Source organism: Musca vetustissima, unplaced genomic scaffold (genome assembly GCF_032173495.1).
Source record: "Musca vetustissima isolate MV318-11 ecotype Yass unplaced genomic scaffold, APGP_CSIRO_Mvet_v1 utg4060, whole genome shotgun sequence".
NCBI lineage: Eukaryota > Metazoa > Arthropoda > Insecta > Diptera > Muscidae > Musca > Musca vetustissima.
In genome coordinates, this window is record NW_026884815.1 from 100,426 (window position 1) to 118,248 (window position 17,823).

At 31.4% G+C, this 17,823-nt stretch overlaps 4 protein-coding genes across 6 annotated transcripts; all 4 read left to right on the plus strand.

Annotated features, from left to right (window-relative positions):
- Positions 1 to 90: 90 nt before the first annotated feature.
- LOC133331826 (protein big brother) lies at positions 91 to 975 on the plus strand. Its single transcript, XM_061540205.1, has one exon. It carries the CDS (start codon positions 334 to 336, stop codon positions 973 to 975), a length of 642 nt encoding a protein of 213 aa, XP_061396189.1. The 5' UTR covers positions 91 to 333.
- A 1,803-nt stretch (positions 976 to 2,778) lies between these two features.
- LOC133331825 (protein OPI10 homolog) lies at positions 2,779 to 3,639 on the plus strand. Its single transcript, XM_061540204.1, has 3 exons — positions 2,779 to 2,932; positions 2,999 to 3,358; positions 3,440 to 3,639. Exons 1-3 carry the CDS (start codon positions 2,903 to 2,905, stop codon positions 3,635 to 3,637), a joined length of 588 nt encoding a protein of 195 aa, XP_061396188.1. The 5' UTR covers positions 2,779 to 2,902; the 3' UTR covers positions 3,638 to 3,639.
- Positions 3,640 to 9,071: 5,432 nt separating this feature from the next.
- Positions 9,072 to 17,530, plus strand: LOC133331833 (iron-sulfur clusters transporter ABCB7, mitochondrial). 3 transcript variants are annotated; one of them, XM_061540210.1, is made up of 9 exons: positions 9,072 to 9,292; positions 12,111 to 12,252; positions 14,104 to 14,302; positions 14,365 to 14,519; positions 14,591 to 14,757; positions 15,242 to 15,352; positions 15,416 to 16,210; positions 16,992 to 17,267; positions 17,328 to 17,530. In XM_061540210.1, exons 1-9 carry the CDS (start codon positions 9,149 to 9,151, stop codon positions 17,526 to 17,528), a joined length of 2,190 nt encoding a protein of 729 aa, XP_061396194.1. In that variant the 5' UTR covers positions 9,072 to 9,148; the 3' UTR covers positions 17,529 to 17,530. The 3 variants fall into 3 exon arrangements, with proteins under 3 accessions (XP_061396194.1, XP_061396196.1, XP_061396197.1); XM_061540212.1 differs by having other exon boundaries at positions 14,179 to 14,302; XM_061540213.1 differs by lacking the exon at positions 9,072 to 9,292 and having other exon boundaries at positions 12,112 to 12,252; positions 14,091 to 14,302.
- On the plus strand, positions 10,645 to 11,992 carry LOC133331828 (SET domain-containing protein 4). The gene has a single exon (XM_061540206.1). The coding sequence runs from the start codon at positions 10,658 to 10,660 to the stop codon at positions 11,990 to 11,992; it is 1,335 nt and encodes a 444-aa protein (XP_061396190.1). The 5' UTR covers positions 10,645 to 10,657.
- Positions 17,531 to 17,823: the final 293 nt, after the last annotated feature.

Consider the following 17,823-nt stretch of genomic DNA (forward strand, 5'->3'; position numbering starts at 1 on the left):
TTAGACCTTTCAATACAGAAAGTCGATTAATCGATTAGTCAAAAGTCGATTTACTCATCCCTTGTTGAAAGTCGATTTATTTATCCCTAGTTATCTGCTGGAAAAACCGCAAAAAAATAAGTATAACACAATTCGATTCGTGCATTCTTTGATTTTGGAAATATCTCGCCACAGACAAAGCATTTTGCTTAAATTTAAGCAATAAAATAAAGAGAAAAAGTATTTCTTCCCTTGCGCTTCAAATAAAAAACCACAAAAATAGCGGCTCAACACAAGTGGGTGGATTATTCCCAAGCCCAAAGTCTTTGCTGTTTCTTTGAGAATCAAAACACCATGAACGAAGCAGCATTAGCTGGAATGCTACCATACGATTCCATTGGTCTGTATGAGCAACCTAAACCACGCTTCATCTTTAAGATGCCTCGCGTGGTACCGGATCAAAAGTCCAAATTCGAAAGTGATGAACTTTTCCGACGCCTCAGCCGTGAAAGTGAAATACGCTATACGGGCTATCGTGAACGAGCCTTAGAGGAGCGTCAGATACGTTTTCAAAATGGTTGCCGTGAGGGGCATACAGAAATATCATTTGTTGCTTCAGGCACAAATCTACAACTGGTCTTCAATGCCACCCAGAATCCCTATATACACGACAAAGAATGCGACTTCGACAAGGAGCACGGTAAGGTGTACATCAAATCGTATTTCATAATGAACGGTGTTTGTGTCCGATTCCGTGGATGGTTAGATTTGGAACGCCTTGATGGATCTGGTTGTTTGGAATTTGACGAACGTCGTGCAATGCATGAAGATGCAATACTGCGTGATCAAATCGATAGGTACAATCAACGTTTAAGGGAATTTGAAGATTCAAAGAGAGCCTATAGAGAAAATCGACCCGAAGATTTGGAAGCTGTGCGTCGTGGGGTATCGTCCGGCGGTATAGGTGTGGGCGCTGCTAGCATGTGGCGACGTTAGATGAACAGAGAAGCATATTCAATAATTACCATTCGTATGATATTTCTAATAGATTAGCTTACATTTACCATTTATTTATAGTTTTAATCTTGCCACTTACTAATTTGGTTCTAATGCAATATTATAATGAAGAACAATTATGATTTCAGAATCTCACATATTCTAGATGTTGACTGAGCAAAACACTTGATAACCTACAAAGTATAGAATTTTAAGTTTTAAATAAGAGACCAAATAAACGAAGCATAATTGCTTAATAGTAATACAACGATTGTGTTTTAATTGTATTATACAAATATATTATATTTAGCAAGGTATTAAAATGGCCAATCACCTTATTATAAATCGAATTAATGTGAGGAATTGTAGAATTTAGTCATGGTAACTTTTTATGTACTAGTTAAAAACGATATACAGTGAAAAATGTCATTCCATTGTCTTTGGTTTTAAAAAAAAACTTGAGAATATATATTTCTGGTTGTATTTTATTAAAACTAACAAATCATACTCTCAAATTGAGTAAAGCATACAATACATTGTGAATGTGACAATTTATTAAGGGAGGAAGTAAACACTTTTTAACCATAATTTTGTGAAAAAAATACACACGCTCTTAAATTATGAGAAATAGTAAGGATTGGACTTAAAAAAAACGCACATTCAAATATCATGGAACATTGTTTAATACAAACTGTTTTTTTTTTTTTTTTTTTGAGTGCGGGTACTGATCAAATATGTGATCCCTCTGTTCTAAAATTAGTAAACTGTTGTCCTTTGAAAATATAAAATTAAGGTATAGTCCAATGTTTTTTAACTATAACTGAACTTCTCCTATATGTGTAATCGGCTATAAGCGAATTTTTATTTATATTATAGATAATTTTCCACGCGGATTATGATAATGACTATTCCACTTAAAAATCTATTATTTTTTAGTTGTCCTTCTGTATTATATTGAAAAATGTGGTTTTCGGACTTTGGAATTATTAAACAAATAAAAAAGTTATAGAAAATAATTTAATTTTATATAATTATATACTTTTCGTCATGGTTTAATATACCGAATTCAGAGGTTAAATGGGATTAAGGTTAAAATTATGGTTATTGTTGTATAAATTTACTAAAAATGTATTTTTTGTAAATGAATCGGTCTTTGGAGTACTTCCAATGTAGATACAAAATAATTGAAAATGTGCTTATTTTTCACCAATATTCCGATTATAGAAAAACATTAAATTTATTTGTTCCTAATTACAATTTTTTAATAATTTTTAATTCGAATATGTTCTTTTGTGCATTCCATACAATTATGAATATATCCAGGTGAAAAATTGTCAATGTTAATTTAGTTACGAGTCTTTTAATTTCGACATATATACTACTTTTTCTTAAGAACCCTAAATTATCGGTAGTTTTGGAAAACCTCATAGACAAAATTCGAAATTTTTACTGAGTAAATGAACTTAGCTTGATGGAACTTTAAATAGAGGTAAGTTACAATATTATTTACGATTATTCAAGGTGTTTTGCATATTTGGTAATCTGTCTATAATTCGCTGTGTCCTCACACATACACATGAACAAGTAGTGAATAGAATTTAATTATTTATACATAATAAAAAATAGAAGGTATGTGTGGAATTGCAGTTTTTCGTATATACGGGAAAGCTGCCTTTAAAAATAACATCATTAAAAACACTAATTTCACAACAGCTAAAACGTTACATTGACATCACTGAAAAATGTCACATTTTACTGACAATTATTTTTATTTATAAATATGGCAACACATTACCGGCAGAGGTCAGGCCAAACGTCAAAAATATTGTTCTAGAACAAACGTAAACAACAAGAGTTCCCATTAACTGTTGCAACAGTATTTTTGTACAATTGTTTTATTTTTTATAATATAACCTCTATTTGTAAAATGTTTGGCTTAATTATTTCTGGAAGACTGGTAAGTTGTTTGTGGAACAATTCATCGGCAATGCAACAAATCAACGTTCACTCGTCTCACACACAGCCCCAAACAGACTTCACACCAGTGGATGAAAACAAACTGCTGATTAATGTACCAGACATAGACCATGTAAATTATATTGTGGTGTTCCTAACCGGAGTACAACCCCTGCCCGATGGTATGTCGGCGGCAGTGTATTTCTCGTGGCCAGATGCATCAGCAGCACCAACATGGCAGTATCTGGGACACATTTCAAACAGTAAACCCTCAGCTATTTTCAAAATCTCACAACTGAAAAAGTCACACGAGTTAGAGGCTCAGGAGAATGCTATGCAATTTGGTGCTCAGGAAATCTCACATACTGCACAAATTGGTATATCTGTGGAACCAGAAATGACCATAACACAATTAACACCCGCAGTGGTAAGTTCAGCGACAAAGAAACACCATTTGTATATAATGCGTAATTTGTTATTTACATACACTATTTTTTCTTTGTTTTAGTCAAATGCCAATGCCAACCTCCAATTCAGTCAAAAGATGTTAGAAAATTTCTTTAATTATGCCTCCAGCTTCAGTGTTACACCACATGAATTACCTCCAATGAGCAATCAACCAATGGTACCATTATCCACACTACAAAATTGGTACACAAATTTCCAGAGACGCATGGAACAAAATCCAAATTTTTGGAAATATTAAAAAAATGTTAGTTTCCTGCCTACTACTACTGTTCCACATGATCTTAATCTTTCATATTTAGAAATTTATTTTCAAAACAACGGTTATGCCGTTTCATATGGTCATCGTAATGTTATTTTTTTAAATTTTCATTTAGCATACTTGTAATAAGTTAAGAAATTTTATTATTTTTTTTGTATGTTTTACTCAATGTAAGAGTATGATTTGTTAGTTTTAATAACCGAATACAACTCAAAAGTGTTTTTTATATAAAAAAAACAAAAAAATATTAAATGAAGAAAAAATACGCAAAAGAAAATCATTTTGTACTGTATTTCGTTTCCGTTTTTGTACTAGTACACAGAGTATCTGTGGTTAAATTATACAATGTAGCACGCTTCCTATAATGGTTTTTACATTGATTCGGTTCCCCATAAGTTTTATTGTCAGTGGGTGTAATTATTACTAAGGTGCCTTTGTTGTACTAAGACATTTCCTAAAAATATATTCAAAATTTTTTATTGGATTGATACGCAAAAAAGAACTATATTATGACTAAAGAGACAAATGTCGAATCTTGATAAATTTGAATTTAATTCGCATATGCAAGTTTCGCATCAGGGCAGAATAAATACAAGTTATCAACATACGACCTTTGTAAAGCCACATAGCCCAATATGCCTGATGAACACCTTAACCAACGACGAAACGCATCGCATAATGGTGGGTACGTAGGTTCTTCTCCTTGCTTTCCTTTTCATTACAAAACTTAGATCATTAAGCTCGACTCGCAAGAGTATAAATAACTCACTTAAAATGACTAAAGATATATCTTTAAGTCAAATTTTTCCTTTTAAAATGTTTGCAAGGATGAGGGTTGGGTTAACGTAAAAATTGGAATTAAAACACGAAAAAAAATATATATATTTTTTTGTCTTTGAGAACCATTCAGCTACTTCGGGCGCTATAAATGTAATGTGTTTATTATTTTGGCTGAAGGACTGCGGAAATGTTACTTCCTGCTCGATATATACTTATCTCTTTAAAATATTGTGTATTTGACTTTGGCCATTTAGGAGTAGAAGTGGGTGGATCTTGGTTCTCGAATGTAAAAAAAAAAATAAAATCGCTTTTATGTGTTTTGAAGGCTTCGAAATAACTGTAATAACTGTTATTATTGAAGTATTATTCAGATTCTATCTATATTTCAAACCCACACTACTAAATTGTCTACTAATTCTTCTGCAGTTTCGTTACATCCATAGCATTTAATTTTTGTCATTTATTTATTCTATTCATAATACAATAATTTTCAAAACAACGGTTATGCCGTTTCATATGCTCATCGTAATGTTATTCTTTTTAAATTATCATTTAGCATACTTGTAATAAGTTAAGAAATTTTATTTTTTTTGTATGTTTTACTCAATGTAAGAGTATGATTTGTTAGTTTTAATAACCGAATACAACTCAAAAGTGTTTTTTATATAAAAAAACAAAAATCATTTTGTACTGTATTTCGTTTCCGTTTTTGTACTAGTACACAGAGTATCTGTGGTTAAATTATACAATGTAGCACGCTTCCTATAATGGTTTTTACATTGATTCGGTTCCCTATAAGTTTTATTGTCAGTGGGTGTAATTATTATTAAGGTGCCTTTGTTGTACTAAGACATTTCCTAAAAATATATTCAAAAATTTTTATTGGATTGATACGCAAAAAAATAACTATATTATGACTAAAGAGACAAATGTCGAATCTTGATAAATTTGAATTTAATTCGCATATGCAAGTTTCGCATCAGGGCAGAATAAATACAAGTTATCAACATACGACCTTTGTAAAGCCACATAGCCCAATATGCCTGATGAGCACCTTAACCAACGACGAAACGCATCGCATAATGGTGGGTACGTAGGTTCTTCTCCTTGCTTTCCTTTTCATTACAAAACTTAGATCATTAAGCTCGACTCGCAAGAGTATAAATAACTCACTTAAAATGACTAAAGATATATATTTATGTCAAAATTTTCCTTTTAAAATGTTTGCAAGGATGAGGGTTGGGTTAACGTAAAAATTGGAATTAAAACACGAAAAAATATATATATTTTTTTTGTCTTTGAGAACCATTCAGCTATTTCGGGCGCTATAAATGTAATGTGTTTATTATTTTGGCTGAAGGACTGCGGAAATGTTACTTCCTGCTCGATATATACTTATCTCTTTAAAATATTGTGTATTTGACTTTGGCCATTTAGGAGTAGAAGTGGGTGGATCTTGGTTCTCGAATGTAAAAAAAAATAAAATCGCTGTTATGTGTTTTGAAGGCTTCGAAATAACTGTAATAACTGTTATTATTGAAGTATTATTCAGATTCTCTCTGTATTTCAAACCCACACTACTAAATTGTCTACTAATTCTTCTGCAGTTTCGTTACATCCATAGCATTTAATTTTTGTCATTTATTTATTCTATTCATAATACAATAATAGCCTTCTGGGCCTATTTAATGTATTAAAAAACATTATTAAAAACCTGATAGTCTAAAAATATACTATAAAAATACGGAAATATTATAAAAAGTATTTCGGAAATCGACATATTTACGTAACGAAGTGCCTTAAAATTTAACAACAAACTCCGATATATGCTCACGAACTCTTACATTATAAACAATTCTTTCATTTATTATTAACAGTTTTCTATTAATTTTATACAAGTCAATTTAATGGTTTAACACATATATATAAATATGAACCTATTTTGGCTACATTTCAATCTTGTTCCGGAAATGGAAATTTAGCCAAGCCTAAATTAGTTATATAACTGTATAGGAATTGTTCCTGACCCTCACGAAATCTTGGCATTATATAAATTAATATTCAGCCTTATTCTGGATTTCAATTCCACGTGAATTTACTCGCTCTTCCCCTTCGTCTTATTCTGAACAACATTTTTGTGTGAATTTTTTCGCATTCTCGCTTTCGCCTTATTCTGAATGAAGTTCGAAAGCGAAAAAATCCGCTTTGGGGAAAAATTAGGTATTCTGGATTACAGTGAGTAGGAGAATGAGATGAAATTTTGTGCGAATTTTTTCGCTAATAAATTCAAAGTGAGTTGACTACAAAAACATAAGTAATAAATATTTTTATGAAAAATATTAACACAATACTTATTCTATGACGATTTAGAATATTATAAATGATAGTAAGCAAATATTTATCTGGAAAACAGCAAATAAAATGCCTTTGGAAATCCTATTGATAATGATGCATGCTGAACCAAATATTGCCAAGGAATGTATAAAGGTAATAATGAATATTTAAGTCGAGTTTGATGCATTTTGGAGGCGAAAAACAGACATTTTGGGAGAGGATCTGTATCTCAAGAAAAAAATTATAGAAAACCCAAATTTGCCTAATGAGCCGCTTAACAGTGAAAAACTTAAATAAAAATTATGAAAAAAAAAAAAAAAATACAAAAAATATTTTTTTTCAAAATTATCGTTTGCATTATTTGAAGGAAGAAATAAAGGAGTAGGAGCATAACAGGCCACTTTAAGAATTTGGAGAGATAAAATATCGAAATTAAATAAAAAGGCACACAATTATGTGCCTGTGTTTTTCCCATCATAAAAAAATGTTCTTTTATTTGTAATCTATTGTAGTTGTTGTACCAAAATGCATCAAAACAATGAACAGCTGTTTCACATGTCATATTGTAGGTAGCCATATTTTCAAACTTTAATTAATTTTCTTTTAATTACAAGGCATTTATAAAGCGGATTCTTGATATTTCACATTTATATTGTTATAAAGTTTAAACCACAATAACAAGTAACAATTTTTAATAAAATATTGGAAAATATTACACAATTAAATTACAATGGGGCAACACACATTACAACTTAAATTACAATATGGCAACACACATTACAACTTAAATTATAATATGGCAACACCAATCTTTTTTCCAACCACCATTTTCGAAAATTCGAATCCGCATCTCGCATTTTTTGCGTCTCCCTATTCATTCAGAATAAGGCGAGAATGTGAAAGCGAAAATTTTTGTATGTGCGAGATATCTCCCAGCGAATATCCAGAATAACAGCCTGTTTTTGTAAATGTAAAATGTCCATTCGTTCGTCGAAAAAACGAACGATTACTCATTTTGGTTTTCGCAAACAAATTACCGGTTGTAATGAGCAAGGTATATTTAATAAGGTAGCCGCATCGGCCCAGCTGTTGGACAAATAAATGTCAAAAATGTTGTTGTAATGTTGAACCAAAAAATTAAAAAACAAAATTATAAATGAAAATCTCCGAATTTCGAATAGATTTTTTGGCAATACTTTTATTAACATTTTCAACAAGAATTTGTGTAAAAAAATCTTGTCAATCTGTTTGTTTTGGCAAAATATTTTTGACATATCAAAATACAACAACTGATGTTTGTTGTAGAAATTCGCCGATGCGGCTACCTTGTATATCTACCTTGGTAGTGAGTGAGAAATAGGAAAGAGCTTTTGGTATTCGTATTTTTTTGGTTTTTGTTATACAAAACGGTGCGTTATTTACGAACAAAAATGTCAAAAACAAACGAAGAGAAAATACCATTCGTTTAAAAAATAATAATAAAGAAAACTATTTGTTCATTACAATTTGTGTGTTGTTAGTGAAAAGAACGTAACAAATATGGAAAATTCTGATGAAATATATAAGAAGAAATGGTTTGTAAAAAATTATATATCCCTATGAAATGTAAAAAATTATATTGAATTGTTTGAACCCCAAGCAACAAAAGGACAACGATTGCCCAATTCCAAAAATTGGTTGATCTCATGGAACTTTACCCACAATTAGCAACTGGCCGTCCTGTTTTCGGATCCAATAAATTTGAAGTGGATAACAAGTGGAATAATGTTGCTGTATCATTAAATGCCATAGGTATTCTCCTTTGGGGAATATTTTGCTTTTCTTTATAATTAAAATTAATTGCAATCGTACCAAACATTTTGAATTTTCTATTTTGACACTTTTTATGTAAAAAAAAACTGTTTGTAAACAATAAACAGAGTTACCCTCATTTTGCAATAATTCTATTGGAAAATTTGCAACAAGATACCAAAAGAAACACTTTGGCACTAATGGTTAAAAACGAATGAAAAAGCTCAATCGTTTCTAGACGAAAGCTTTTACAATTATTACAAAAACCAAATTTTCGACGTATACGTTTTAATACGAACGATAAGTGTGACTGCCGGAACAAATTACAAAAACAGGCTGTAAGGCTGATTATTTTCAACATTTTAAATTGTCTCTCATACGGCAGTGCCAGCATATGTTAGCATTAAGCCGTCATCATACGGGCGACGCCGATTGTGTTTGCCGCACTCTTGCATCGCCGCCAAATGTCAATATTCCTATGTCAAAATTTGACAGAGAAGAAAGTAGAAAAAACACTATTGGTATTTTTTTATTGGTGAAGACGGACGCACGTTTGTTTTAATATTTTGATTGGATCGACAAATTATGGCTGGACTTGTCCACTTGGCGAGAATTTGCAGCAAACATCAACAATACTTTAACAGTCATAGAAGTTTTAGTACTTTGGGACGTTATCCATACTGCAAATTCAATGCTCCCGGTCAGCATCATCGTGTGGCAGCAAATTTGGTAAGTGGTTACTGGGGGAAGTGTTTTGTTCACGCATAATCATGCAAACACGTAGTATGTTTGTTTTTTTTCGTCAAGGCCAATCTCGTTGAGATTTGTTGAAAAACATCTGATACAAATATTTCGTAATACAATCAATGTTTGTTATTCTTGTGGACAATAGCCTGGAAGTGGTTGTTGTATTTTTATGTGTGCATGATATTTCTAACGATGCAGAATAAATGCAATCTAGAATAATCGAAATCATATGAAAAATAATGAATAATAATAATAATAATGTATGGTGACATTTTTACAACATATAGACCTAAGAACCCGGACTGTAACTACATGACGGGACATGAAATGCAATCGAACTTATTTTGCTCGGAAGTATGTACGCACTTCCTATAACAATAATCGAAGCTAAATTCGAAACGATCTACAACAAGGCCTTGAACTTAAGTGAAGCCTCAGAATAAGACCCTTTTGATATAAAGGTTTCGCTTCATTGTAGGCCTCACCAGAATTGATATTTATAAAACCTGGGGTTCAGGTTTTTATATTTTTAAACATGTTAACATGTGCAAACGATGTGTCTACAATTTAATAATTCGATATTTCAGATAGTGAAAGATTTTCCACACTAAACAGCTAAAGAATTTATATTTTTGCTTAGATATGAATTTCCAAAGTTCCAAAAATACCCTCATTTAAGATGTCAGAAAATTTACCACTGGTAAACCTTCCGATGGTGATTAGATGTAAAGAAAATTTAAACCAATTTTTTCTTGTCCTGTCATCCCATTATATCATTTTCTGACAACCGACCCACAGCGTCGACTTGTATAGATAGGATGAAGTTTCTGGTTGAAATAAAATTAGTTGTGTAGAGAATAAACAATTGGTCTAATCTATCGACGAAATTGTCAAATATTTGTATTATATTATTATATACAATTCGGAAAAGGGAATACAATAGATATAGGACCTATAAACTAAATTATTCAAAACCGAAAATAAACTTTTCACACTAAGCCATAAATGCTTATTGTGTTTGTCATTTGATTTTCGAATATTAAAAATTAAACTATAAAAAACAATAACCAGCAAGCATTTCCACAGTTTCTATACGATTAAAATTATTCATGGTAACTGTTCAAGAAGTTTGCAACAAAATGCTGCTACTAGTAAATTTCCTGCTTTTTTATTTATTTCAAATAAAACTGACTTACAATTCACTTCATTTTGTTATCTTTGCAGACATTTTAAATTTCAACTAGAAAAAGACAGATTAAACAATTGTTGCTAAAACAAGTGAAAAGCTGTTCGAATTTCAACAGTGGTGTACATTTTCTTATATATTTTTTTTTTTAACTCAACAAAATGGGACGTACCTATCGTTATCGTAAACAACGGCAAAAATTAGCAAAGGAACATGAACAAAATAAAGATGACAGATTCTTACCTGATTTGTATAAATATTTAAGTTCATTGGGCTGGAGAAATGAAAGTCAATTGACAGCTAGAAACTTTCCTCTTACCGGTCGAGGTTTATGTTCAAAATCTCTAACATTAGAAACTGGCTCAGAACTAATACGCTTACCAAGTAATGCACTTTTAAGTATAAAAACTATAGAAACTGATGATGAATTCAAAGACATATTTGATGAAACAAAATTTGATAAAGATCACAAAATATCATTTCAAGCATTAATGGCATTTTATATTTTATATCAAAAAAATCTAGGAGATAATACAAAATATTTACCATATTTAAAATCATTGCCTAGTTATTTTACAACTCCCTACTTCTGTCCAATTTCGGAATTACAATGTTTACCGGAAAATATATTGGAGAGAACTGTTGAACAAAATCGTCTAATTAAATTGGCCTATAGCAACTTGAAATTGGTTTTAAAAATCGAAAATTTTGAAGAGCAATATCCGCTACAACAATTTCGCTGGTCATATTTTGTTGTGAATACACGAAGTGTTTATGTCTTTGGTAAACAACTAAAACCTGAAAAATCCTTCTTCCAATCTTTCATAACAGAAGACTGCAACTTAGCGTTGGCTCCATTTTTAGATCTTTTCAATCATTCAGATCAAGTTCAAACCCAGGCGGATTTAATACGTAATAAAGAAACCAAAGAATTGGAATTTATATTGACATTGGAGAATTGTGAAAATTCGAAAATCCTACCATTACAACAGATTTTCATAAGCTATGGTGCGTTGACAAATTTAAAATTATTATTAGAATATGGTTTCTTTTTATCATTAAATTGCCATGATTATTTTGAGTTTTCGCTTAATGATATAGAGAATTTTTTACACATGGAGAAAACGCTTAAGGGGCGACTATTCCACAAAAACAAATTTAAATTTATTAGAGAACATAATCTATGCGACCAGATGTTTGTACACCGTTTAGACGGAATATCACATAATTTACATGTAGTCTTACATTTACTTTTCAAAGAAGAGAGTCATTTTCCCAATATATTGAATCAAGTGGCATTCGGATCTGTGGCCAACTTAGAAAATGTTAATGATGAAATGAAACTTTTATTGGAATTTAAAATTAACGAATATGAAATATTCATTAATTCGTTGGAATCAATGAAAGCCCTATCAAAATCAGGAATAGTTGTTAAGTCGTATTTACAAGAATGTCATAAATATTTACAAAATTGTATAAATACAATAGAATATTAGAATTTAAGATTTGTGTTTACACAAAATAAAATATAATTTTAAAATGCTTTTGTAGAAAAATGAATTGTGTTTTATTTACATTATTGGGAATTGTTTTCTTTTCTTTGTTTCTTTATAGCTGCTTAGCTCCCGCACGACTGTCACCAAGGTGGACGATGGCACTTCAACAAATGACCCACACAAAAAGAAGATAACACCATTTACTCCCACACCTGGTAGTAAATTGCTTGGTGGTGTTTTTGTTAAGAAGACGCCTAAAGGTAATTGTATGGCATGTTAACCAAGTGTGGAAGCGATATAGCAAAAGTATCCTGTGTCTACCTTTCTTACTTTTTTATTCTCTCTACAATATTACATGTTGTATTGATAACAACAAGTAATGAAACATTTGGTTTACTGATCCCCCTTTTCAAACCTTTATAAGTATACTAGTAATTGCAATGGGTTTGTAGAAAGCGTAAGCTAAAATGTCTGTCTTTAAAATTTAAATTTCTTGTCTATAGTTTTTTTTGGATTGTTCTATTAGCACATTGTATGTTTACAAAATATTTTCAATCATTTTAGTTATCATAATTTATATTCTATTTGTAATTCATTATCCAAAAAGTATTAATCAATTCCACAAAATCCAGAAAATAATGGATAATTCAACAGCAGATCGTTCTCCTCCCTATATCAAAATTGTTCTCAAAATTGTACGCAATTGCGAAAAATTTTCATGTTGTATCTCGTCGTCATTGTGAATGTGTAAAAATATAATTTTAATTTTCCATTATAAAATGAATTAGATCTCCAATTTCACCTATGTCCTTTTGTGCTAGAATTTTCTATACCAATGTTCGCTTATCTATATAAATATATTTCAGAACTTGCATCCTTCTTTTCTTTTGGTAATTTCATCTGTATTTTCCCCACTAAAGTTTGTGCTCTTCATTTATTTATTTCTCCAATCCTTTTTTCAGGAGATGAATTTGTTTTGAGACACTGTTTTCTACTTTCAAATTGTCTTAAAGATCTTCATCTCCTGTAAAAAAGACCACAAAATGTGTTTTTGTTGCAGTAATTACATATTTCTTGTTTTTCAATTTATTTGTATGATTTTTTATAATAAAACTAACAAATTTTATTTGTGTACGTTCCTCCGCCATTTGAATACAATATTCGAGCAATTGTTTCAGCTTCGCCAATCGTCAGATTTGTTTTACATCAGTAACTAACCAGAAATCAGAAGAATTTAATTTTTTTTTAAATAATATTTGTTTTTATCATGAAAAAAAGGAGTATAGCAATAGGTAGATCAATAAAAGTAGTTCGGAATAAAAAAGTTCGGAAAGTTCTTAGCCTAGCACAGAAAGCGCCATGTAAACAAAAAATTTAGTATTTTGGAAACATCTATGTTATGAACACATGTAAAATTTAGTTTCGATCTGGCAACTCCTTCATATAGAAATAGGTATTTAAAAAAGACGCATCCACAATTTTTTACAGTGGAAAAATTAGAAATGCGTGCTTTCATATTAAACAATTTTGAACACCTGTTTCTATATGAAGGAGTTCTGTGCTAGGCTAAGAACTTTTCGAACTGCTCTCGTAATGCACAGAAATGAAATAAATACAATTTTTTTCTTAATGTGTGGTATTTCATTGAAGGGACGACTATTAAAACATTTATCTTCTTTAAAAGCCTTAGACCCTTGTTTTATGAAAATTTGCAGTCCAAATTGCGACGTTTTCTTTTTTTAATTTCTATTAATACGAATTTAGTAAACATGGGTATGTCTGCACCAACCGGATTAAAACCATTTCTGTGACCAATATTTGCTTATCATACTCAAATAAAAGCTTTCCTAAGAAAATAAATTCAAATGGTGGGCGCCGGGAGGTTACACTTTTATTTTTGTAATAACATTTTTTAACCTTTCTGTTATTGCTTTGTTTGTAAACCTAACAAAAAAGGCTAATTGTTTTACTTGAATTAACAACAATTGGAAAACCAGAAAATTGAATTTTTCATTTTGTACGTATGTATATATTATAAAAAATATATATGCTTGTATGTTGTGTTTGCCCTGTGGGGATCCTACTTTGTTCAATTTAGTAAATCCCTGCAGGTCCAGCCCAACATGTACAAACATTGCAACAACAACTCCAACTACAACCGTTACGACAATGTCACGTTCATCTAGGAGGTGGTGGTGATGGGGGTAGTAATCTAGGAAAATTAGATGCACCGGAAGTAACATCCAAAGATATGATAAGGGCAATGATGGCCTATATATGGCCCAAAGATGATGCCTTAGTAAGGAAAAGGTAAGAACGGACACAAGTATTAAATTATTTATTATAAAATTCATATAAGTGTTTTTTTACAGAGTTGCCATATCATTGGGTTTGTTAGCTGGTTCCAAAGTCTTAACTGTATGTGTGCCATTTTTGTTTAAGGGAGCCGTTGACACAATGGGTAGCCTAACAATGGATACACCTGCCGATACAATTTTAACCACTGCCACAGCCATGTTAATTGGATGTAAGTAGAATTTACTAATATTTTGAGATGGATTGTTATTTTATTATTATCGTTTTTACTAATTTTTCTAGATGGTATTGCCCGCGCCAGTGCAGCCGGTTTTAATGAACTGCGTAATGCTGTATTTGCCAAAGTGGCGCATCACTCCATTCGTAAAATTGCAACGAATGTATTTTTACATTTACACAACTTAGATTTGGCATTCCATCTAAATAAGCAGACTGGTGCATTATCAAAGGTAAGAATAAATACTATAAACCAAGTTTTTCCCGAGAGGACATGAAAGTTAGTGATCTCAGCGATTCTTCAAACACAGACTGGTTATCCTGACTTTGAAAAATGTGAATATTATTCACGCTTAAGTTATAAAATATACAGAGCATATTCGCAAAAATCCGCTATATTCTCGCAGACTGTACAAGACAGCTTTGCTTGAAACATTTTGACAATTTCAGATATTAAAGATTCAAGTGAGCCAACCGTTTCCCTATCGAGGTATTGAGAGGAGTAATCTATGTATGCGGATGCCTTGACATGAGTATCCTTTGTGCGTGTAGTGATAATTTGGAAGTCGTATGTTTCATCTCAACATGGATTGAAAAATGCATTTATCCATATCGTTACGGACAGTTTAGCTTTCTGTCATTGGCATTCTTCTTCTATCTGCTACATAGATTTTTTCTATACAATTTATGATTATTCTTTATCTTTTTTCTTTACAGACGATTGATCGTGGCTCCAGAGGCATTAATTTTGTTTTAACTGCCATGGTATTTAATATTGTCCCCACCATTTTTGAATTGGCTTTAGTATCCAGTATATTGGGTTTAAAGGTATGTTCATTAATTCGTTTCCTAAAAATCATTGTAATTATTTAATTGTTTCTATTTTTCCAGTGTGGTTTAGCATTTGCCGGTGTATCAATGGGTTGTGTTGGTGTCTATGCTGCATACACCTTATCGGTAACACAATGGCGTACAAAGTTCCGTGTTTACATGAATCAAGCCGAAAATGAGGCTGGCAATAAGGCTGTAGATTCCCTAATTAATTATGAGACAGTTAAATATTTTAATAATGAAAAATTCGAAGCAGCACGTTACGATCAAGTCTTGAAAAAATACGAATCGGCCAGTTTGAAAACTAGTTCTAGCTTGGCGGTTTTAAATTTTGGCCAGAATGCAATTTTCAGTACTGCCCTAAGCGTTATAATGGTTTTGGCTGCCAATGAAATTGCCAAGGGCAATATGACTGTCGGTGATTTGGTGATGGTCAATGGTTTACTCTTTCAATTGAGTATACCATTGGGTTTTCTGGGCAGTGTTTATCGTGAGGTGCGTCAAGCTTTGTTGGATATGCAAGCTATGTTTACCTTGATGAATGTCGATAGTCGTGTCCACGCACCCGTTAATGCCCCACCTTTGCTGTTGGGTCCAGATAATGCCTCAATTGAATTTAAAAATGTTAGCTTTGAATATGAACCGGGTAAACCAATTTTTAAAGATTTATCTTTTGAAATACCGGCTGGAAAGAATATCGCATTTGTTGGTGGATCCGGTTCGGGTAAATCATCAATGGTTCGATTGTTATTCCGATTTTTCGAACCGAATGCGGGTAAAATCTTAATTGGTGGCCAGGATATAAGTCAAGTGGATATTGAAAGTTTGAGAAAAGCAATAGCTGTAGTACCTCAGGTAAGTTGTGTAATTTTTTTACATATTTTTGATAAACATCCTGTATAAATAGCAACAAATTATAGCCAATTATAAAGGCAAGCTCTGTACGTGTATGAGAATAAGAATTCGGACTATGTTATATCTTGTAATTAGACAAAATGAAGCGAGTATGCAATATAGGGGTCTTAAAGCATTGAGAAAACTAATGGCTTAAATGAGTTTTCTACAGCTCTTTATAAAACTGAACTGTTATGAGTAGTTCTGCAGATGCATGGGTACGAATATATTGACTAGAAAAGAAATGAGTATAAAAGTAAACACTATGTTACGAGAATGTACCTATAAATATGTCGAAGAATATACGAAGAAGACAATCTTTTAAAGTAAGCTGAAAAAGGGGTCTTTGTAGACTAAGTGAAGCTAGATTTTATAGAAAAACTGAACGATGTTTTAATAGACAAGTTAAAAGAAATTCCTTTCAGTTGAAGATGATAGTTTTAATAGAAAACTAAATCTAGTTTTAACATACGCAGGAAAATGTAACATATTAGAAAAATTGAAAAAAAAAACTGTAGATGAGCTGAAGGAAGCCTTTTTAAATAAGTATCATGTAGAATTTATTTTTATAAGGTCTTTATAGAGGAAATCTTTATTTTGTGAAGCTTCATTATTTTCTTAATTCAATTATTATCTGATTAGTAGGAATACACAAGTAGTACTGAATAATAAAAAAATTTAATTTTAATTTTAAAATAATTTAATTGTTTAAATATTAAAAAATGTTGTTTCATGTTTTTAGGATTCTGTATTATTCCATGATACAATTAAACACAATATTCATTATGGTAACTTGAGTAAAAGTCAAGAAGATGTTGAAAATGCCGCACGTATGGCCGATCTACACGATAATATAATGCGTTGGCCCAAGCAATATCAGACGCAAGTAGGCGAACGTGGTTTGAAACTTTCCGGTGGTGAAAAACAGCGTGTGGCCATTGCCAGAGCCATATTGAAAAATTCCCCCATTCTTATATTTGATGAGGCTACCAGTAGTTTAGATTCAATTACAGAACATGTAAGTAGATTGAAAAATATCCACTCTTAATAAAATTCATACTAACATATCGATATGTAGAACATTTTACAAGCCTTGGCGAGAGCTACAAAAGGTCGCACCAGTATATGTATAGCTCATCGTTTATCCACTGTCATGGATGCTGATGAGATTTTAGTTTTGGAAAATGGCCGAGTTGGTGAACGTGGCACTCATGCAGAGTTGCTTAAGAAAAATGGTCTCTATGCTCGACTCTGGGAAACACAAACACAACAATTTTGATTTTAAGCCAAAAGGAAACGAATGCAACTAATTGATATCAAAATGTATATAGATGTTAATTGTCTATTTCTTTTTGATTTTGATTGTAATTGTTATGCAGAATATGTGTGTTTTTTGATTAGTATTAAGTGTTTTTGTTTCTCTTTTGTAAATTAGTAATAATTATACCAAACGACCATTGAGATGATACAATTTTTTTTAATTTAAGACTATAGAAACGGTTGAATTCCTAGTTAATAAAAGTGAAATTTAATTTACCTGTTTAAGTACATTTACATGTGTGTATATACAAACA

What these genes read in the sequence shown, in the direction of transcription:
- LOC133331825 (XM_061540204.1), top strand. Translation starts at nt 2,903, where the DNA reads ATGTTTGGCTTAATTATTTCTGGAAGACTG. An exon ending in TAATTATTTCTGGAAGACTG is followed by an intron (nt 2,933 to 2,998) that starts GTAAGTTGTTTG and finishes TCTCACACACAG; the next exon opens with CCCCAAACAGACTTCACACC. An exon ending in CACAATTAACACCCGCAGTG is followed by an intron (nt 3,359 to 3,439) that starts GTAAGTTCAGCG and finishes TCTTTGTTTTAG; the next exon opens with TCAAATGCCAATGCCAACCT.
- LOC133331828 (XM_061540206.1), top strand. Translation starts at nt 10,658, where the DNA reads ATGGGACGTACCTATCGTTATCGTAAACAACGGCAAAAATTAGCAAAG.
- LOC133331833 (XM_061540210.1), top strand. Translation starts at nt 9,149, where the DNA reads ATGGCTGGACTTGTCCACTTGGCGAGAATTTGCAGCAAACATCAACAA. An exon ending in TGTTAAGAAGACGCCTAAAG is followed by an intron (nt 12,253 to 14,103) that starts GTAATTGTATGG and finishes AAATCCCTGCAG; the next exon opens with GTCCAGCCCAACATGTACAA. An exon ending in CCAGTATATTGGGTTTAAAG is followed by an intron (nt 15,353 to 15,415) that starts GTATGTTCATTA and finishes CTATTTTTCCAG; the next exon opens with TGTGGTTTAGCATTTGCCGG.
- LOC133331826 (XM_061540205.1), top strand. Translation starts at nt 334, where the DNA reads ATGAACGAAGCAGCATTAGCTGGAATGCTACCATACGATTCCATTGGT.